Source organism: Dioscorea cayenensis, chromosome 5 (genome assembly GCF_009730915.1).
Source record: "Dioscorea cayenensis subsp. rotundata cultivar TDr96_F1 chromosome 5, TDr96_F1_v2_PseudoChromosome.rev07_lg8_w22 25.fasta, whole genome shotgun sequence".
In the NCBI taxonomy this organism is placed as follows: Eukaryota; Viridiplantae; Streptophyta; class Magnoliopsida; order Dioscoreales; family Dioscoreaceae; genus Dioscorea; species Dioscorea cayenensis.
In genome coordinates, this window is record NC_052475.1 from 3,481,590 (window position 1) to 3,504,257 (window position 22,668).

Consider the following 22,668-nt stretch of genomic DNA (forward strand, 5'->3'; position numbering starts at 1 on the left):
TTCCATAGTTTCTCACAGCCTCTTTGAATTGTTTAAAACTCATGAATTTCATACCTATTTTAAATTGTGGGTTCTTCATATCTACTTCCTCATTGAACTCAGCATATCTAGCTCTTGTAGGCACCAAATTGTCCTCGTCTGTAGAAGAGCATGATTGTAGCTCATCTGAGTTTGCATACTCAGATTCTACTTCATCATCATTATTCAATTGTCCAGTTTCCTCTTCTATTCCAACCTCAACCCCAGGCCTTGATGTATTCTCCCCATCTTCAACATCTGTGTCCCCATCTAGACTCTAATCAGAGTCTTCAAACTTATCTTCCTCATCTATTGGTCCATCTTGTCCTTTCCCCCCAACCAACATGTCTTCTAGGTCAACATCCTCTACAACCTCATCTACTTGTTCTGGCTCCACAAAATCCTCATTACAACCTCCAGCATTAATCCCAGCAACACATCCAATACTTGATAGTCTAATGTACACACATACTTCCTTTCTAGGCCCGATAGACATTGACATTTTAAGTGCATCCAAATCAGACTTTATCTCTTTCACCCCCTTATCCTCACCAATTTCATCTAACCACCACACACTACAACCATGAACATTTAAGTTAAATTCTTTGGCCATTTGAAGGAGTTCTATTTTAGACATCATATCAGCACAACAATAATCTATGTACCCTGCTATGCCCTCAATTTCACCAACCATATAGTGTAGACGTATTGAAAACAATTCTGCAGTTGGCACTGAAAAAAAGAAGCAGAACAACATATTTTAAGTTTCATATTAACTTTAAATGGGAGGCAAAAACCTCAACCATATTAGCATTTCATATATAGGCATGCTTTATAAGAGGCACATATGAAGTTAGTTATAAGAAAAAAAATTAAATCCAAGTACATTTAAACATTTAAACAATACAGAATTTAAATCCAAGTACAACCATATTTGCAATGAACATGTGAAAAAAAATTTAAACAACACAAAAATTAACTTAGGAGCATGCTCTAATGAAACACAATAAATTATAACTGAATTCATACTTAGAAGCATGTTGTTATGCAAAACCTTTCCAGAGCATGCCATTGAAAAAAAAAAGCAGAACAACATATTTTAAGTTTCATATTAACTTTAAATGGGAGGCAAAAACCTCAACCATATTAGCATTCCATATATATGTGATGCCAATCAATGGGAGAAACAAACATGAGAAAAAAATTTAAATCCAAGTATAGGCATGCTTTATGAAAGGCACATATGAAGTTAGTTATAAGAAAAAAAAAATTAAATCCAAGTACATTGAAACATTTAAACATATGGACCAACAAGAGAAGAAGAAGAAGAAGAAGCACTGTTTTTCTTTGAAAGTTAGAGAAGAAGACTAGGTCAAGAATAGCTGCATAACTTTGTACTATACCCAAATTCCAAAGGCATCACATGTGTCTGTGTCTATTGACAGCACTGAATGAGCCAAAACAACTTTTCCAAATTACCTGCCTTCTTCCATTGACAAAGATCAAGGTTTTAAAAACCCAAGGCGGGTTTCGAGGCGCTTCTCAACCGTGAGGCGAGGCGTAAGCCTCAATTTTTTTTGAAAAAATCAACAATAATATTTTCTACCAAATACAAAGTAACAAATATATTATTTTTATTTATAAAATAAATTATTTTTTCAAACTTATCTTATCTGATTAAAATATATTATTTTTATTTATAAAATAAATATTTTTTCAAACTTATTTTATCTGATTAAAATATATTATTTTTGTTTATAAAATAAATATTTTTTAAAACTTATCTTATCTGATTAAAATATATTATTTTTATTTATAAAATAAATATTTTTTCAAACTTATTTTATCTGATTAAAATATATTATTTTTGTTTATAAAATAAATATTTTTTAAAAAAATTAATAAAATTATAACTTATCTTATTTGTAACTAATCTTATCTTATTTGTAGTTTATTTTGATAAATTTTGTCATTTTTACATAATCTTTAAATTAAAAAATTAAATTGGTACGTACTACTTGCAAAACCATAGGTGTTGATGAGTTTTTCTTTATTGAATTTTACATATAAAAGTTTCTATTAATGAAAGTATATACATATAAATATTTTTTATTTGCTTTAAAAATTAAAATGATATTACAAAAATCAGGATTTTTGAGGCTTAAGCCTCACACGCACTGAGGCGGTGCGCCTCAGTGCGTGCGCCTCTTGACAGTGAGGCTTAAGCCTCAGTTTTCAACCTCAAGGCGTGCGCCTTGAGGCTGTTCCCTTGCGCCTCGCCTTGAGGCGCGCCTCAAGGCGCACGCCTCATCCGATTTTAAAAACCAGGACAAAGATTAAAAAAAAAATTACTTTTGTTTTTTTTATATTATTTCAAAAGTTCAAATAGTGTAGATCATCTTAAGTTGCATCATAACAAATCCATCATCCTTTTAAGTTATATCATCTGACATTATGACCTCTAAGTTAAAGTTCATATGACATTGTGTCTTCTCATTCTGTTTCAACATTATATAATGAAAGTGATGTAAGATGAAGACTAATTCTGAAGAAGCTAGCCATCTTAGTACTACTCTTACCCAAAAAATACTTAATTTTAGTGCCATTAAATGAAATTTATAAATCATGATATGGTTTTATATCATGATATTTATGTTAAATTGAACTGATTGTACTCACTCAATTTTTTTCACATATTCTTTATCAATAAAAAAAATATGAGTAACATCAAAATGGACACACCTTGATCAATATCATACAAAATCTCTGTACATTAAAAAAAAGAACAGAAAAGAATCAGTTATATATGTATCCCAGCAATTCCCATACTTCAAAAGTTTCAGATTAAATTGTGTACCACATATATATGCATCTCATTAATTTCTGCTGATTTTTGGTTTTAAAACATCAAAGTGAAGCATGATTTGTTGCCATTGCATCTTTGAGGATAAACTTTTGGAAAGTGAATTTCATCAATAATAATGCAGAGCATTTCTTGATCTTTGAACTTCCATAATTTCACATCAAATCAAGCTTAGTCCTTTCATGCTCTATGAGTGTGATCTGTGATCATAATCCATTCTCTTCTTTCTTTGCTTTATAATCTTTGAAGATGGTAAACAATGTCAAATAAGATTAAAATTAAAGTTAAAAAAATTTAACTTTAATTAACTTAGAAGCATGCTCGAATGAAACACAATAACTTAAAACTAAATTCATACTATAGAAGCATGTTGTTATACAGAGCCTTTCCTTTCCAGAGCATGCCGATGTAAACAAAAAAGGGATTTAAAGACATATTTCATATCAACTTTAGATGAAAAATAACATTTCCATCATTTTCATAGCAAAGGATTTTCAAGAAAAGTACGAGGAATCAGGGCTTTCGAAGAGAGCACTCACAATATTCTGGTGCATCTTCTCCCTCTTGTCGTCTTTCCCAGTTAACCGCCATTTTGCCTACACCTCCCTCAGTAGCACCCGATTTTTCACTCTCTACACTGAAGAAACCCTCTTTTCGGCACTATAACCCTCCAATAGACCCTCTTTCTCTACACTGAAACAATCTTCTGGCCACTTTCAACCCTCTAAGAAAACCCTCATCTCTACCGAGAAAACCCTCTCCTCGGCGCGATGAAATCCTCTCATCGGCGCAGAAACCCTAAGAAATCCTCTTTTCTTCACCGAAACCCTCCTCTCTTCACATAAAAACCACTCTTCCCCTTCGTTTCTCGGTGGGTTGGTGGGAAAGAAGCTGCAGCTGATGCAACCGTTGAAGAGAGGCTTGCCCGACGCGTGGCCAAGGGTTTATGCCATCACGTGAGTGGGGGGCTGACTCGACCAGACCTGCTGATGTGGAAACACATGAGAAACATTCAGATTGCTGACGAGGCTGCTCCGGGCGCCACATCATAAAATTTAGACCGGAGATGCCCGGGTGACCAACCGGTGAAAGACAATCAAAGTTGGGTACCCTTTTTGATTCAAATTAAACTTTGGACCCCAAACTGATAATTGACCAAAGTTTGGTACCCCCCTAAAAATTTTACTCGGATTACTTTTGTTTAAAGTCTTATTTTTTACTTTTAAAATCTAAATTCTAAGTCCATGGAAAATACAATTTCTCGAGCTTAAAGTTGTTTACATCAACCAGTTAGACGGGCCTCAAGCAGGTAAAATATTGTAAATAAAAATCTATCATGTCTTTTCAAACTTTCCATGCCTTTATTTTGAATAAAGATTCTATGTGATTTTTATTTAAAAAAATATATATTATATATGGTAATAATACAAAAAAATAGAAAATATAGGAGTTATATAGAAGAAGAGAAAGACAGAAACATACAACAACACAAATGGTATAGAGAAAATAAAAGGTACAAAAAGAGAGTAGTCACTAGGTTTGGAAACAAGAACAAAAAACTAGAAGCTAAGTAGGATCAATAAAAAACTGACCAGGAAAAAAGTGAGGTGTCACGCCCCGAACCCAGCTCTATGGACCAGGGACGCCGACAAACGGCCGTACACCTAGAAGGCCGAAACCAAGTAGGCATACAAGGCCTCAAAACCTGAAAAAAAATTAACAGATTATGAGCTTGACAGCGCCAGTAAGCACCCACTAAAAAATTATAGGGATCATTTACAAAAAATCATAAATTATAAAAATCAAAATCAGAAATCAAATTTATTTCAAATAAACACATATGTCAAAACCAAGCATATAGGTCCCCCAAACAACTATTGCCAAAACAAAATAACAGATCTCATATATTTATCCTCGGTGACCCGAGCCGAATATTAGAACTCATAAGTTTACCCTCGGTGACTCGAGCCAGAATTATCAGAGGCCGTTATTCTTCACCGACGGAAAGCGGTGGGAAACTATAGTTTCTATATCAGAGTATATGTCGACACGGTCAGTGTTTAACCCCCAGTGACAGGGTTATTGCAAAGTTAGTTTGGGGACTACGAGTACTTTGTCAAAAATATTTAATGTTCACAAAAACAATAAACTATCAAAAATTCATACTCGGGCAAAAATGCAAGTAATTTGCAGATCACATGATCCCATTTTTTTATCATATCAAAAATAATCCAGTTAATAGAATCCAAACATGAATAGATAATAATAAAGAAAAAAACACAATAGTAATTAATCGGAAAAGTAAATAAATATCCGGAATTCAAAAAAATTAAGTAATCCAAATGTAAATAAAAATATTTAAACCTTTCAATTAATTCTAATCCAAAAATAAAAATATCATTAACTGGAACTTTAAAAATAATTTAAAAATAATTCCAAAAAAATAATAATAAATAAATAATTCAAAAATATAAATAAATACATAAAATCATTATTTTTTTCTCAAAAATTTTTCAGATGTTCGGAAAAACTAGAGTATATACATATAATATGATTTATATGTAGGATACTTACCGATTAACAACCGATTTTTTTGAATTCTTACACCAATCGAGTATTTCTCGTGAAGTCCTAATTTGGGAATAACCCATCGAATTACAAGTAAACAAATTCTAAAAATTCACACGAATGCAAAAACAAATCAAACACTAACAAAATTACCAAGGTCAAGACCAATAACCAACTCACCTACAAACCTTAAGATTAAAAATCAGCGTAGCTTTTGCAAATTCTAACCCAAATCAAAAATTTTCAAACTTATGAGAAAAACTAGGCATCTTCATCCCGAGACACTTATACCAATAGGGGCTATATCTCACAAACTACATATGCATAAAAATCTGAAATTTTTCAGGTAATTAGGTAACATCAAAATATATAACTTTGTTATGTTACTCTTCTCCAAATTCCATTTACCAGACCATCAAATTGTTTAAGCAATCATAATGTTCTCTGCAGAAATAGTATTGAGCACACCTATAGAAATCTGCTCATATCTCACAATTTACATGTCTAAAAATTCTAAAATTTTGCAGAGACAAATATAACATCGTCCTATATAACTTTCTTATATAAATATAAATCTAAAAACAGAACTTACAATTACGAAAAATAATCAAAAAAACTGTTCAAGGGCTGAACAGAAATCCTGTCCCCGTCACCTGCGTCTAAAAAAATTTATAATTTGCAGGATACTACTCCAAAAAAATTCTGAAATTTTTGTAGCAAGCTAAAAAAGATCTCGATCTACAATTTTTCTATTCTGATCTCTTCCAAATTCCATCTCTATATCTTCGAAATAAATTATAGATCTCTACTCGTGCTACAGAGACTTTCCGAATTTTATCCTCAAACTAAAAATCAAATCAATTCTCACCAAACCCTAACCCTAACTAGTAACATGTCACAAACAAGCATAAGAAAGAGCAATAACAAAAACTCATAACCTTACCTCAACAATAACAGTGAAATGAAATCCGTGACGATGAGACCCTTCTCCCGTCCTCGTCGCCGACACCACCCGCAAAAAAGGAAGAGAAAGAGACGACGCAAGTCTCTCTCTCTCTCTTTTCCCCCCTATGATCTAAAACCGAAAAAATTTGAAGAGATGGCTAGGGTTTTGAAACTAAACAAAAACAAAATCAATGGCTAAGATTGAAAGTAAAACCAACGGCTAGGATTAAGAGATAAAAGCAATGGCTAGGATTTGATTAAGGAGCGGGGCTCACATGAGGCATCATCGAAAAAGTACAGCAAAGAACTATTGTTCCTATGTGATTTCAGAAATGATGTGGAGGATTCTTATTTGCATAGTTTAGAGGGGGATATCCATATTTGTCTCTTCTACCTATGCTTCTATATAAACATGAATTTTAAAGCTATATCATATATGTGTGAGAAATAATAATAATTATTTATTTATTTATTTATTTACTTTTGTGTGTGTCCACTAGACAAGGAACAATCCAAAACAACGTCTGAAACCTATGAGGTAAAAAAAACAAAACACTTTAATAAAACAATCAATCACATGCTTTTGAACTAAGACAACATCAGAAACCTATGAGGCAACAAAAAAGGAAACACTTAAATAAAACAATCAATCACATGCTTTGAAGACAATTGGTGAAAAAGATGTCCATCCAAATGTTATGATCCAGTAGTAAAAAAGTAAAACTTACCCGAGTTTAGTATTAGTCATCAAATTCCACGGATCACTGTTTTAGGATCACAAAGATTCTAATCTATGCTTGATCATAGAAATTGAGTTTTTAAATTTTGTTTTTTAGCTTTAGGAACTACAGATATTTAAAAACTTAATGTGATAATTAATTTTGAGAATAATCGATAACGGTAGGAGCACGATATGGTTAAAAATGTGTGTGCGCTCGGTGTATATATATATATATATATGTTGTTGGAATTTTGAATTTTTTAGGGTTATATATATATATGAAAAAAACTTATATATTACTATAAAAGAGGCCAAATAATAGAATCTTTACTATGTTTTTTTTAAAATATTTTTTTTCATTATATATATACTAATTTATAAAAAAATTAAAGGGATTTGTAAAAAAAACTCCCTCTAAAAATATAATTTTTTTAAATTAAATATAAATTATAAAAAAATTGGAGATTTATAAAATTATATATACAAATTATAAACAAATGTGGGAAAATTTTCTAAAACTATATATGTGTATATATATATATATATATAACCGTAATGGGGGATTAGTAAAAAGTGAACCATGGCCCATCTTACCCCATCCCTGGCTCCCCCTTTGAATATACTCCATAAAATGGGACAAAGGGAGTATTTTATAAATGTAGTAATTTCTCCGAATTCAAAGATGTTGAAATACTAGAGGATTTCACCGAAACCATCAAATGACAAAGTCTAAACATTTTGTCCACTTTTGTTGCAGATGAGGAAGCTCCTCTAGGACCAGGGAGACAATCAAAGACTTCTGACATCCCAGTTTGCCAAAGTGGCTATCAACAAATAATCCTTACTAGTGATCATCTCCTATAAGGCTCTATCTCATTTTCCCTCATTTTTTTCTACCTCTATTGGGTCATTTAAACACCTCCAGTGGATTGTAGTGACTCATGTACCTTTTTTTTTAAGTACCTTTTTTTTATTTTTAGTTATCTATTTTCATTCAAATACCCCTCCACTCTTTCATTTCCATACTACATCTCCCCATATTTATACCTAAATATTTATAAACATATTTTGGATAGTTTGTTCCTTATTTAAAAAATAAAATCATAGTGGTTTTTTTAGAGAATTAATTTTTTTATTTGATGTATTGGCACTGGGTCCAGGGTGTTCATGCAATCTCAACTCATGCAGTATAAAAGTAAAAGTAAATTAAAATATTAACTCGTAATTTATGTTTGTGCCTCTTATCCACATTCATGGCAAAAAAATATATATATTTTTCTAATTTCATAATTTATTAAATAAAACTCAAAATCATGAATTGTAACTTGAAAGTCAAAGAATCTAGAGGTACATGTGAAAAGAAACAAGAAAGCAACACAAGTTTGACAGGGACCAAAAAAAGAAGTTCTTTTATAGTTTTTTATAGGGGTTGATTAATAAAATACCTCATTCAAGCGGTATTTGAGGCCACAACTCGCAAGCCTTCCTCTCACCTTCCCCTTGGAAAACAGAGAGACACAGAGAGAGAGAGAGAGAGAGAGAGAGAGAGAGATGGGTTCAGAGATGGAAATGGTGGATCTTTTGAAGGCTCAGATGGCATTCGAGGAGGAAGAGAACCTCTCTCTAATGCATCTCACCGATTCTGGAACCGTTCTCGGTCTCGTTCTCGTTGACGTCGTCAATGGCTTTTGCACCGTTGGTGCTGGAAACCTCGTATGCGTTGTTTATTCGATTTCAATTTGCTAGTTTTTCGTCTTCTGTTCATTGATAATTTGATTCCGATCACATTTGATGTTCTTCTCTTTTTCTTTCTTCTTTTTTTTTCAAAGAAAAAGGGGAGCTTTTTGAGATTTGGAGATGAAGCTTGAGTCTTTTGGTGATTCTGGGGTTTCGGAATCTCAAAAAGATTGAATTTTTATTTTTTAGGATTTTAAAAATTGGTGTTTGTTTGATCTCCATTGTGTGTAGAGATTGTAGAACTATAATTTCATGATTCTGATGATGTTTTTATTCTGTGAATTGTTTGTTTGAATGTTTCTGTTATTTTTGTCTACCATTTAGCCTATCCATTGATTGCTAACATATCTATATCTCAGCATGTACATGGTTCTCAGGTTTGATTTTATTTGCAGTTACTAGTGAATGCTTTGTGAATTAAGTTTGCCTTTGATCTTCAAATCTTTGTAAAACTTCTTGTGATTCTGCAGGATTGTTAGTTAGTCTGAATTAGAGTCAAGCTTTCTCTTTGTTGAAAAGTTGGTTTTGTCTTCTTTGTTTTGTTTAATTGATATGATCTCACAAAGGTGCACTTATTTATTGATATTATAATATTTTCTCCAATTTTCAAGTGACTTGTATATATTGACTGGAAACCTTGAGTGTTTGACAATGTCTTAGATTGATAAATCTAATCTCTAATACTTGTACACTCTTTGGTTTATTTAATGAGTTTTTGCAGGCCCCAACTGAGCCTAATAAGCAGATATCGACGATGGTTGAGGAGGCTGCAAGGTTGGCCAAGGTTTTCTGTGATAAAAAATGGCCTATCTTTGCTTTGCTTGATACTCATCAACCTGATAAGCCTGAGCCTCCATATCCACCTCATTGTATTATTGGCACAGGAGAAGAAAACCTTGTTCCTGGTAAGTTTCACACCTATCCATGCATCAATTATTTTACCGGATTTCATTCTTTAGTTCTCAAATTTTGAGTTGAAATGATTCAGTAGAAGAGTTTGCTGTACTTTTTTTTTTCTGGAAATTTGTAGAGTTAAAATGGTTGGAGAAGGAACCCAATGTGACAATCAAATGTAAAGATTGCATCGATGGATTCCTCGCCTCAATGGAAAAGGATGGGTCCAATACTTTTGCAAATTGGGTGAAAACAAATGAGATCAAAGTTGTAAGTATATCATATCCACTTAATTATGGATCTAAAGTTAAACTGAGTAAAAGTTGCAAATTGTTTCATGTAGGTGTTGGTGTTAGGGATATGCACAGATATTTGTGTGCTAGACTTTGTGTGTTCCATACTGTCCGGTCGAAACATCGGACTTGTGCCTCCATTGCAAGAAGTAGTAGTTTACTCGCGTGGATGTGCCACATACGATTTTCCTGTCCATGTTGCTAGAAATATAAAAGGAGCTTTCGCACATCCTCAGGTTTGAATCAACTGAACCTCTTCATGGCTTTAAAATTTAATAGATTTAATCTTGGGGAAGACAAACATTTTGGAGTGCATTTTGCGCTCCATATGAATATTTGGTATACTTGTTTGTATTGCTCTGTTTCCTTGTGGTTTTATGCACTCAATGCTATGAGTTTTAATAGCTTTTGTTGAGAAGGATGGTAACTATTGTGTTCATTTCTTAATGGTTGCGATAGGGCTTAACTTTGATCGCTGTTTTTTCACAGAACTTGCTCCATCACATAGGACTTTACATGGCAAAAGGAAGGGGTGCAAGGATTGTGAAAAATGTATCTTTGGATTCAACATGCTGTAAATGAAACCAAGCTTAGATTGAACTGGAACAGATGCTGCTTTACAAGGAAATATATCATAAAATTTTAGCCATGCAATTTATACCAAGGTAGTGTTTTGTTCTGCATATTTTTTTTTCTGAACCTGATTGATATGTACAGCATATGATTTTGCTGACTAATATTACTGTTATATATGCATATTATATCTCTAGTTGTTACTTGTTACTTGGTGGTTTCACTTTGTTCTATTATGTTTCTAAATCCCACTGCTACTAAATCCCAATGCAAGGAGGGACAGAACAAAATATACAGATGCTGTTTGTTTGAGGGCATTTGAAACTCCATGTATTTGGAGTTACAAGATTCTATTAAAATCAAATCCTTTTGTTTGTTAAGTGGGATTTAAAAAATTAATCTAAATGTAAATCCAGTGGACTTTAGAATATGGCTGAAAAATTAATATAAATGTAAATCCAGTAGATTCACTCTTGAGTGAATTTTAGAATATGGCTGCAAAATATGAAGTCTTATTCAAGTTCTATTGTGTATTTATTTGGGATTGACGTTTGAGGTGGGATAAAACCTTATTTGTTTTAAGTATATTTATCCTAAAATTCTAGGTATTATAACTAAAATATTGAAATAAGTTTTGGAGTTTATTCTACAAAAAGTGAGAGATGGTGATCACGGATTAAATGTTAATTGATTTGATGCAATATTGTAATAATTATTACTCTAAAATTATATGAAATATAATTTCCTTTTGGTCTATCTTATTTTGTACTTATACAAAGATGACCAACAAACCAGAATTTTTAATTAATTATATGGCAAAACAAAAAAGTGAGTGAAAACTTGAAAGCCTAATCTTTCTTCTTTGATTTAAACTTGAGAATACAAGTCCCTGACAAATCAACATGAGATGAGTTTAGAATGTTAAAACCCAAATTGCCTCAAATGTGCTTGGTAACATGCATCTCCCAAATCCCTAAAAACAATCAAATTAATATTAATACATAATTCACAGGTATCTTGTTGAACATATATAAATATATATATATATATATCAATATTATTTTTTATTCTCTTGCATGCTACCCTCTATGCTTCTCATGTAACAATCCCAGTTACATTTAAGGGGTTAAATAAATATATACACGGAGGAGCAATTTGTGTATGTCACAAATAAGAACAGTCAAATAAAGTGGCAGCCAATTGCTCTCCTCCCTTTTTTTTTACCAATTCTTTCCATTTTATTCCTCACAACCAAAGCTGACAGCATCAAGGAAAATGAGCCACAGTGAAGAGTGCTAGCTACATAGACAAAAATTTCTATGTTCGCTGCAGATGACACATCTGACAAGTATTGGCAAATTTGGAGTTAGCGTACGTGCACCGCTCGCATGACCAGACATTGCCGCCATCTGAGCTGCGGCTCGGGCCAACAGACCGATAGACGATCCCAGCAACCTTGTTCTTCCCGCCTTTAATCTTTACACCGATGGATTTGGAGCTTGAGCTCTTGCTGCATGTCGCCTGGTTGTCCGCAGATTCTACATCCTTCAGCCCAGTCTCCAGCGCTCGAACAAGGTTCTCAAAGTAATTCCGGGTAACACTGTATTGAATGAGAAATTATTCAGATGCACAAGATCCACAAAAAGCTAAGAAGGGTCACACTTGCTGCCTAATATTAAGTTGTAAGATCTCTTGGGTAGATCAAGGTTTCTTCCAATTTGCTTCATTCGCTAGTATGATATTGAGATTTTTGTCTTACAGGAGATTTGGTTGTTTCACTCACATGGCACATGATCAACCAAAAATGACATGTTTGAAAAGACAGACTATACGGTCAACAGAACAGGGTACGGTACAGCGAATGCTCCTAAACTAAGAAGAAAACTGGTGCAAGACTAGAGTTCCTTATAACAATAGGACAGTTTAGTACACAAGCATGAGTAAAAGATAAGGTCCTTATTGAATTATACATTTTGGAATTTAAATGTGATCGAGGATAGAAAATAAAAAAAAAAATAATAAATCTTTTTTAGTGTTAGCTTATTGGGTATGACCAGATTGAGATTATGTGCTAGTATTGTACAGTAGGATGATGCATGATATTTAGTGGAAAAATGACAGTTTTAAAAGAAAAAAAAAATCCAGCTAGCTTTTTGGATAGAGCACGGTTGTATATAGAACTCACCCAACAAACAGGAGTGAAGTACTATACATCGTTCATTCCGTCATAAAGTTTTTGAATCCATGGTAATAACTAGTTCAATCTTTTCCTTTGTCATTTGGATTTTGAGTTCAGTACATCATACCCCACAAGTAGAAATTAATTTCATTCTGAATCTACTGTTTTCACTAAGCACCAAGATAGGTCAACATTAATATCCGAGGCGCAAGCAACTGATATTCACTGGATATATTTCATTGCCCAAAACAAGGTTGAAACAGCAGTACAGGATGCATTCATTTTATTGATTGCCAATTATTAAAAAGATGAGGTAGATAATAAGATACTTAACCCAGAAATCAAATGGAAAGCTTTTTGCTCTCTTATATAGTTCAAATTTGAAATCTAAATTGAGTATAAACATTGGATTTGTTAGCGGTGGCCAAACATTCAGTTAAATTACCTGGTCAAACCGGCAAGCTTTGTGCGGAAATCATTGAAGTCTTTTGAAGGAGAATCTGCTTCAAAGTAGCTTTGGATTTCTTTCTCTGCACATTGGTGAAGCCTTTCTAACCCAGATTCAGCTTCCCCTGATGGAAAACAGAAAATCATTCTTATAAACCAGGACATAATAGTCTATGGACATTATATTATGGGAAAGGACAAGGACCTTGCAAATACTCGAAAAATTGCCTCTTGGCACGTTCATGCTCTGGGAGGTAATATCCATATGCATAGGTCCACTTCAATACTCTCCTGCATTCTACTATCTGCTAACACAATGTGATGGTAACATTGATTGAAACCCTACTAAAAATGCACAACAGTAAGAGATACTATGATAAAGATTCTCATCTAAGCATACCTGTGACCATGCTTCTGTAACGAATTTCAGCTGGGACTCAGGCTGGCTTTGCTTGTCACTCAGCTTTTCAAGCTGCAAACAACACTGTTAAAAGTAAGAAGTGGATTTTGCCAAAACTAAAGGCTATCATGTGAGAGAAGGTAGAATATAGAGCCAGGAAACGCAAGAATCAGAAAATGCAGGAGCGATGTGGAAGTCATAAGCTACATGCTACCATAAACACATCAAAGTTGAACATGCACTGATGCACAGGAACTTAAAGAAACAAAGAAACAAAACATGTCCATAGCCCCCTATGGCATTCATAATTTCTGCAGTATTTCTACAGAACATAAAAGAAAATAAATGACAGAGCTTTTCTAATAGTAAGAATAAGAAATTTTCTTAAAAAGAAGAAAAATAAGAATATGCATTAGTACCATGAATAAATGTAGCAAGTTCCACATGTTTTCTGAAAATACAATAGGGCATTACACTCTAGGTTCTCTTCCATTAACCTTTATCCAACAACCTTTCTTACATATCCTTTTAGCTCATATCATCGTACATCACTTGCTTAACAATGCATGTGGTTTAACCCTCCCCTTGAATGGTTCTTTCATCTTACTTTTAACGACAGTATGAAATTTTCCTCTTTTACAGCCTTCAGTTATCTTTGTTTCTTTGATTTATGTAATATAATATTATTTAATAAATATACCACTCCAAATATCTTGCTGCACACATGATTTTTTACTTAAAATTGTTTAGGCAGGGCTTGTTTGTTTCTTTAATATCCCATGAACAGATTCCCCAAAAACCCGAACTAGCTTATCCTTAGCCCTAAGCCCATACTTTGAACAATAAAACAAAGCAGGAATAATGGTACATCTCTTTAAGTCAGAATCCAAGCTTCAAACCCTCAAATATTACTTATAATGACAGAAATTTATGGCTGTTCTCCAACCAATACATTCATGTTTAATTTTATAGAACATCTAGGTCTCACCATCATTAGACATATATTCTTTATCAAAGTTTATGTAGGTAGTGTACCTTTTCAGTTTGCATGCTATGTAAATCTGCAAGTGCCTTTTGGCGTGACTGTCAACAAAGAAACAAGAAAACATTCAGAATGCCACTGAAAAGTATGAACAATCAAGGCAGTTGAACAACATGCAATACGCAATGTAAAATACAATCCTTTAGGAGCTGCAAGAGTCTATGTAAGTGTAATATTAACAAGATGGAAGCATTAAAGCCATGAATGATGGACATCATATTAACCTTTGTACGAGGCACAATAGCTATTAGCTCAATAAGTGAATTGAAAAGAAAATTCTCTCTCAGAGGTGTATAAATTGTTGACAAGGTCATTATATTGGGCATATCATTTGGAAAGGGGAATGTGAGATGGCCTTGGTTTTGTTGATTTACCATTGTGATGATTTTGCGGAAAAAAGACTGATTGCATTTTTTTTTCCTTTCATAGTATTAATCCCTATTCTTCATTACATCCTGTTCAGATGACTTAAAACTTTCCCTCTCATTCCTAATGAAGTAAAGAAAAAGGGATTTCCTGTCAGAGGTGTATTGATATTTCTAATGCAGCTGAAAGATACATCATAAACAACATAAACAAAATTTTAAAAAAATAATAATAACAGTGGTAGAAGGAATAAGAAAAAGGAAATGGCATACAGATTGGTTGGTTGCCCAGCGTTCATAATAGTGGGTGTATCTCTCAAGAGAATTTTTAGCCATTTCTCTTCTTCTTTCAGATTCATCATACTGAAATAAAAATTTTGGTTAGTAAAAAATGTCCCAAATAAGCCTGCCGGCACTATGATAAATAGATAAAAATGATATCACAACTACATAAATACATGTTGAATTATCATACCGCCCCTTCTTGTTTCGCTGACTCATAACGATTACAAGCATAGAAACCACCAGTCCTCTCCCCATGCTCGGACCATGCACCAAGGCATAACCTGAAATCAGATAAAATGATGAATGAAAGTTTACTTTAAGCTCATTCAAGCTGCCAGTGAATAGAAAGCTTACCAGCAAAACTCAAATTTACATGGAGGAGTGCATGTAATATGCATACAGCCCTGGTTTTTCTCTATTGGTCGCTTGCATTTTGGGCAGGGCTTTGAATTAGCTAAAATCCTGAAAATGCATTGAAGAAAAGTAATTCATAGTGGTATATGATATGTAGTCAATATTACAGATACACCTTCCAGTATCTCGAGTCCAATGCTTCAAGATTACATTCATGATTCAAGAATATAATTAGCAAGTGATATATATATAACATAAAGGTGAACTAAGGCAAAGAGTTGTTTATGTAGTCAATGTAAAAAGCAAATGTAAAACTGTTGGGAGGAAGAAAAAGAAAAGATGGTCAAACAAAAAAAAGAAGGAAAAAAAGCAGAAAATCTTTATCCTGGTTCCTGATTTGGTCAACTAATTGCATTTTTGTTAATCTCCAAAGGAAATTTTTATGACAACTTAAGACATCAAAAGAAAGGTGAATAATATGCAGGATATTGCTGGATTATGAAACCAACCCCTTAACAGATAACTTGGTAATTCTCTACGGAGAAGGAACTAAAGAATTAATATTTATGAGTTTCAAAAGTTCAGAATGTTATGCTAACAACCTTTATCTATTAAAAGGAAAGGATGACCCAAGAAACTAACAGAAAGGCTAGAGTTTTGAAGTAAATATGATGGAAAACATCTTAGAGATATAAAATTTAGTAAAACAGAGGCAAGGTATGAATATACTAAATATTTTATCAAACATCAGCAAACATTACGTGATAATCAAGTTTATTATGAAATTAATTGTTATGCCCTGTTAATAAGTAAAATTATTGCATAAAACATAAATCATAGGAATGTATACTTGATAAATTCCCATTGTTGTTTATAATAAGTAAAACAAATTCAGAAAATTAAATATTCTAACAATTAACATTACACAAAAGTTGTTGTCTTTCATGCATTGAACTTGAATCATTTTGCTCACTAAGTTTGGCTCATTTCCATAAGATGCAGGAAATGAGAAACAAAGATCTGAGATGGTGAAGCATTTCCTCGACGGTTGATGAGCCAAGTCACCCATAAGTCAACTAAAACTTGAGCACACGTTCATGGGGAGAGTTGAATAAAACTTCTCAAGAACAAACCACAGTCAAGATTTCATTAAAAAAGAAATCAGATAGCACTAAACCAAGTAGTTCAGAAAACAAAAGAGTAACATTTATAAAAAGCCTTAATGATTACCAAAACAGAAAGTGTAAGTGAGATAGAAGTTAAGTAGTCAACAGCCTTTACAGAACAGAAAGAGTAATGTAATAGCCTCCAAATTCTACAGTCAGACAGGTGAAAAGTAAATAGTGTCGGAGAATTCAGAGAATCAGATTACTAGCACTGAAAGGGCAAAAAGAAAAACATTAGAAATGAATTTAGTTGCTCTACCAGTTCATATTTTCAGACTCTGCACTGTTCTTTAATATCCATTTTGCCACTGTGCTACAATCCACAGGCCTGTGTGCTTCCTCAGTACACTGTATTTTATTTTTGAAGATTTAACAATTTGTGGAAACAAAAACTGGAAGCTGCATCTTGAGTGCAAACTCAAGGTAAATGCTTACATTCCAGCAGAAGCCATATGAACAATTGCAAGATATATCATAGCTTCCACTGCCCATAATGAATTCCACTGCAAAGTCACAGCCTGGAGCAGGGCACCATTTTGTCTGCAATGTATCAACAAAAATAAAGAAGTTATAAACTAGGATAAGTACAACCACATTGACTAAGTAGTGCTTGATTGGAAACTAATTAAAAGCAAAGAATAAGCTTAACTAAATAGATCTAAATTAATTACATTCAGACAAGAAGATAAAGAGATGGCTCCTAGCTTTATCACTCCACACAATCACACGCTAGGATTACACAAGCACTGTGAGATGCAAACACATCAAGATAAATAATGGATTTTCAATCAGGAACTCCACATGGAAAGTAGAAATGGAAATTATCAAACACAAAAATCATAAGACATACACCATAGGTTATTATATATGAAAAATAAACTGAAACCAATAAAAGGAAGAACTTTGAAAGGCTTTATTCACTAGCAGCAGCTAAGGCACTCAGATAAAGGATATCAATTTTTTCTTGAATACTACTTAAAATATAACCAATTGATAACACCATAGACACTAGGTGAAGTCAGATCCCAAAATTTAGATCCAAAGTAGCAAATATTAATAAAAATGGGAGAACACTACCTTCCTGTTATCCTCAATGTAAGATCTGAGGAGGTAGCGAGAATACTTCTCTTTATCTTCATCAGAAGCCAAAAAGTTAATCATGTCCTGACCAACAGCAGCACCACAAGATGGATCAGGACAGCGCAATGAAAGCGACCCAGGGCCATCACTTATTGAAGTCCCAATGTAACCTGCCATTCCATTACAAAGAGGAAACTTTTATGTCATGTACAATGAATTTTAACCATAAAGCCATGCAAAGACACAAATAAAAAGAATAGGGCTAACATTATCCACTCAGCAAAACAACATTAACTTCAAAGGAGACCAACAAAAAACACATGCACTATATAATACTTCTGACAGAATTCCATAATTTACGGAGCAAGATTAGTGCTCAATCCAGTAACTAATCATTCATATCTGCAGGAAATTGTTGAACAATACACGATTATAATCCAAATTTTCTCTGAGAAGCAATTTTTTTCCCAATGCAATCCAGCAGCTGACCTATGAATCCAAGAGAGACAGTTGATCGAATTTATGATGAATAAATGAGCCCAAACACTTGCAAGGAAAAAAAATACAAACCTCTCCAGCATGCACCACAAAATGGGTGCCCACAAGCAGCAGAGCTCATCATGTCACGAGGGTAATTCTCAAAACAAATTCCACAACAAAGCTGCCCCCAAAAGCATATGCCATTATGAGCCATGAGATTATAATGGGAGGCAAACAAAATCCATTTTGCATTCCGTTTGATAATCTGAAACTTACATAAATATGTAGTAAACCAAAAGGCATAGTTTATGGTAAATTAGAAACTTACTTCCTGAGCATTTTCCATTTCAATTGGCTTCTCCAACAAGCCAACAGCTTTCCGGACATTTTCTTCATCAGCAAACCATTCGTCATGCACCCTACTTACACTCCTGCATGAAAAACAAAGCCAATTGGAATATCAAATATAAAACTCAATGTGTGAGCAAGTATAAATATAAGTAAGAAATCAAGTGTGCCATTATTTTTATATGATGGTGCTATATGATATCCAATTATCAGTTTTATGTGCCTTCGCACACAAACTTCCTCAGATCTCACAGAGAATTTTAACTAGTGACACAAACTTCTCTGTTACAGCTAAGATCGATCACAACATCAATTACAATATCTTCTAATTTCATAACAATCATAGAGCAAAATGATTTATAATAAACCAACAGATTTTTTTTGTTAGTTGATGCTCGATGGCAGTGGTAAGACATCCCAATGCCTGAGCCCTGAGGCCTGTCAAGCAATGTGCATAGGAAGAGGCTGTTTGTGTTTGGTAAAGGGAAACATAAGCACATTCCCTACACCCCAGTATACAGGCAAGCACCCATCCTAGCAAAATTTGGGGAGCGATGTGCCCTAGGGGCACACATTGCAACAGAACCATGTCAAGAATATAAGAGATAAAACCATACAATGTAAACAACATTACAAAGAGAAATCATTTACCAATTATAATGCCGAAGAAGGATGCACGCACTAACTCTTGGCAAGGAAAGTACAGTAGATACCCTGTTTATATCATCCTCTTGATGTCGTTTTATGTCAGCTTCACTCAAGATGATATAGTTCTGCTAAAATGATAAAGCAGAAACCTGTTAGGTTTCAAATAAGAAAAAGAGCCATTTAATTGTCACCTCTAAATATGGCATCATATCATTTGGACTCTCATCTAGAAGTCATTTTCTTCTTCCAGTATGTTTGAAACTAATCATTATCTACAGATCTAAAAACATTGTATATGAATGACAACCACCTACTTGAATTATTTAACCATCTACATCATTTTTTTTTTCTCTTTGACCAGCATTAAAGCTTCTCTGATGCAATCACTCTTCACATCTCTAGGTCTCATTGTGAACATTTTATGCCATGGTGGCTAATCAGATAAATGATTTCTCATCCAAACACATATTCCACAAAATCCCAAAGATATATGTGCATGTAATTTTTTTCAGGTACTAATTACATTCACACCTTCTGAAACAGCTGAAGCGTAGATACATGCAAACCATTGGTCCATTCTCTTTACATTATAATGGTAATAAGATTATCACTTTTGTTATTTATTCGGCTGGTAGTTTTATTGGATATCTACTATAAATAGACATTAGAATAGCCACAAATTGTTGGTAACAAAACACAAAAAAGAGCAATATACTCCTGCAACACTGCCTTATCGCACTAATTGCACACCCTACCATGCATGGTTGTTAAAAACACATTTTAACATGTAAAATGGTATTTCAAGAGGTGTTAAACTTGTTAACTTAGTTTGAAACTGATAAAACTTGGTAAAATGCAACTTGACTCGGCTCCAAATCCATTTTATGTACCTATACTGAGAGTTTGTTCACATGATTTATTTGAAGAAAGCAGTTTTGGATTCACTTTTCATTCACTCCATCTTAAATTTTTCTTTTAATTTTTTTTGGATTATTTTACCTTTATCTTATCATTTTAAGCACCACAATTTCTTTTATATTTTCTTATCTTTATAAATTAATTTTTCTCTCAAATTTTTAAAAGATGATTTTCATAATTTTTAAGAATTCTATTTTACTTTCTTTTAAATTTCACGTCTTCGCATATATACACATGTATATGTATTAATGGTCCTCTCCGCATATCCAATTTTCATTAAATTAAAGTAAAGAGTCTAAAACTCTCCAATACTTGGCTAATCGACATTTCCACATGGCTTTCTGATCTTACTTTTAAAGGTGTTGTTTAACAACCTTGCTACCATTGATATAAAACCAAGCTGGTGAAACTATAAATAATTATTAAAATAGCCATAAATTCTCGGCAACAAAATCTAAAGAAGAACAATATGCCTTTGCAGACTGCCCATGGAAACTACTTACACACCCTACCGTCCACATGAAACCAAGCTTCAGACACTATAAAAATAGACATAAGATTAGCTACAAATTCTCCACAAAGCACTGCTGCATGGCACTACTTACACACCCTACCGTCCACATGAAACCAAGTTGTGGAAACAGGAGCTAAATTATACTACCTCCATGATCAATTTCACAACAATTAGCCAAAGTTAATGTCAAAATTGTTTTAAAAAATTCCATTAAAACCAAGCTAAAACCTCACAATATCATTCTGAAATCAATAAAATCCATCTCAAATCCTCAAAAAAGAAAAATAAAAATAAAAAAACACTGAAGCAAACCAGCTCAAACCCTCCCTCACCTGCTGGCGGTGTGAGATAATATCCTCCGACCCATCAGACTCATTATCCCCGAAATCATAAGCCCCATCGCCATTGTCACTCCCCATTCCAGTGTCCCCGCTGTAGAAATCATCATCCATGGATTCCAGATCATTGGCATCATGCATATCGTCCTCTGAATCCATCTCTACAGCTCAGACAAACCTATAACCTCGCCGGACGACCCCAATTGCCAGAATGAGGGCGATCAAGGGCGAAATCGGTGAGACAATGAGGGGAAGAGATGGCCTGGAGATCGGATTTGGGCGGAGAAATCCGCGGCTTTGCTGAAGCTTGAGCTTTGGGGATGCTGTTCGTGAAGAGTGAGGAATCCAAAAGTGGGAAATTTATATTGTGCTTCGAATTTGTATCAAAAGTAAGGGGCTAAGTGAAAAAAGGAATATTTGATTAGAGGTGATAAAGAGACTAGAAATTGGGACCTCATTTTGTGACTTGCTCTTTTTATTGGTGGACTCGGTCCATATTGTTCTTTTTGTGTTGGATTTTTTGTGTCGGTTGTTTTTGAAGGCATTTAGTGGAGATTTGTTTTATATTTTAAAAAATTCTAACTGTCTGAAAATATCAAGATTTGGTCCTCTGATTCGTCGACCTGTTTTTTTTAAAAAAATCAAAATTAATAAAAATTAGTTTATTTTTCAAATAACGACTCGCATGCAAAAAGTCAAAAACTAGCTTATGCACTTGATGTTAAAAGATCAAACCTCCTAATTTAAGAAAGTTATGATTTATTTATTTTATTAAAAAAATTAAAAAATAGTAATAAATAATTATGTATCTTCTGGCCCACAGAATAAATTGCGATTTATTGCAATGAAGATGGATTAGTGGAAGGTGTCAAATGACATCAATATTTCCGTCGGCACCATTTTGATTATTTAGAGCTTATTCTTAAAATTAATAGTTAAATTTAAAAATAATAATAATAATAATAATAATTTATACATCTATATATATTTAAAAGGAATGACTTAGGTGAAGTTAGATAGATGTTGTTAGTGTAGTTTACTATTAATATTGTAATACATGTCCCAAAAATATATAAAAATATAATAACTTTCTTATAATGCCCTCACATTTTTTTAAAAATTACTCATCTCCTGACTCATCTCCTGCCACGTGTTAAACATTCAATGGTGAACTACACTAACTACATATATCTAACTTCACCTAAGTTATTCCCAATAGTAGTTGTTTAATCTTATTCGAAAAGATTTGAAGTAATATTTTTTAAACTTTTTTGTTTGTATTAAATATGATATTAATTACATAAAATGCTTAATTCTATTTATTTGTTTGCGGTTAAAATGTTCTATAAGATATTTTAAAATAATTATGATTATTAAAAAAACATTTTATTTTACGAGAAAAAGTATACCAATAATTTGTGTATTGTTTAGAGTATAAATTATAATATTAGTCGTCCAGGTAAATCTAGGATAATATAAACATTTTTAAATA

General features: G+C 33.2%; 2 protein-coding genes and 1 long non-coding RNA gene across 6 annotated transcripts; 1 reads left to right on the plus strand and 2 right to left on the minus strand.

Annotated features, from left to right (window-relative positions):
- Window positions 1-3,265: 3,265 nt before the first annotated feature.
- On the minus strand, window positions 3,266-6,419 carry LOC120262249. The gene is made up of 3 exons (XR_005536732.1): window positions 6,393-6,419; window positions 4,474-4,586; window positions 3,266-3,864 (listed from the first exon to the last, which is right to left on the minus strand). It is a non-coding gene; the product is annotated as an uncharacterized LOC120262249 (long non-coding RNA).
- Window positions 6,420-8,586: 2,167 nt separating this feature from the next.
- LOC120260631 (nicotinamidase 1) lies at window positions 8,587-10,822 on the plus strand. Its single transcript, XM_039268160.1, has 5 exons — window positions 8,587-8,828; window positions 9,574-9,757; window positions 9,883-10,016; window positions 10,090-10,275; window positions 10,529-10,822. Exons 1-5 carry the CDS (start codon window positions 8,667-8,669, stop codon window positions 10,619-10,621), a joined length of 759 nt encoding a protein of 252 aa, XP_039124094.1. The 5' UTR covers window positions 8,587-8,666; the 3' UTR covers window positions 10,622-10,822.
- A 1,003-nt stretch (window positions 10,823-11,825) lies between these two features.
- On the minus strand, window positions 11,826-21,511 carry LOC120261107 (probable E3 ubiquitin-protein ligase ARI8). 4 transcript variants are annotated; one of them, XM_039268809.1, is made up of 15 exons: window positions 21,171-21,511; window positions 19,410-19,531; window positions 18,739-18,841; window positions 18,501-18,591; window positions 17,928-18,100; window positions 17,286-17,390; window positions 17,110-17,198; window positions 15,685-15,792; window positions 15,521-15,611; window positions 15,319-15,408; window positions 14,674-14,721; window positions 13,639-13,710; window positions 13,444-13,543; window positions 13,237-13,363; window positions 11,826-12,212 (listed from the first exon to the last, which is right to left on the minus strand). In XM_039268809.1, exons 1-15 carry the CDS (start codon window positions 21,333-21,335, stop codon window positions 11,930-11,932), a joined length of 1,767 nt encoding a protein of 588 aa, XP_039124743.1. In that variant the 5' UTR covers window positions 21,336-21,511; the 3' UTR covers window positions 11,826-11,929. The 4 variants fall into 4 exon arrangements, with proteins under 4 accessions (XP_039124743.1, XP_039124741.1, XP_039124742.1 ...); XM_039268807.1 differs by having other exon boundaries at window positions 13,639-13,722; XM_039268808.1 differs by having other exon boundaries at window positions 19,410-19,534.
- Window positions 21,512-22,668: the final 1,157 nt, after the last annotated feature.

Bases quoted from the DNA above. Each gene is read 5' to 3' on its own strand.
- LOC120261107 (XM_039268806.1), bottom strand. From the start codon at position 21,335: ATGGATTCAGAGGACGATATGCATGATGCCAATGATCTGGAATCCATG. The intron at 14,722-15,318 runs GTATGCCATTTC...CTTTGTTGACAG, and splicing joins GCTGGGCAACCAACCAATCT to TCACGCCAAAAGGCACTTGC. The intron at 13,544-13,638 runs GTATGCTTAGAT...TTGTGTTAGCAG, and splicing joins TTACAGAAGCATGGTCACAG to ATAGTAGAATGCAGGAGAGT.
- LOC120260631 (XM_039268160.1), top strand. From the start codon at position 8,667: ATGGGTTCAGAGATGGAAATGGTGGATCTTTTGAAGGCTCAGATGGCA. The intron at 9,758-9,882 runs GTAAGTTTCACA...GGAAATTTGTAG, and splicing joins AGAAGAAAACCTTGTTCCTG to AGTTAAAATGGTTGGAGAAG. The intron at 10,017-10,089 runs GTAAGTATATCA...TGTTTCATGTAG, and splicing joins AAACAAATGAGATCAAAGTT to GTGTTGGTGTTAGGGATATG.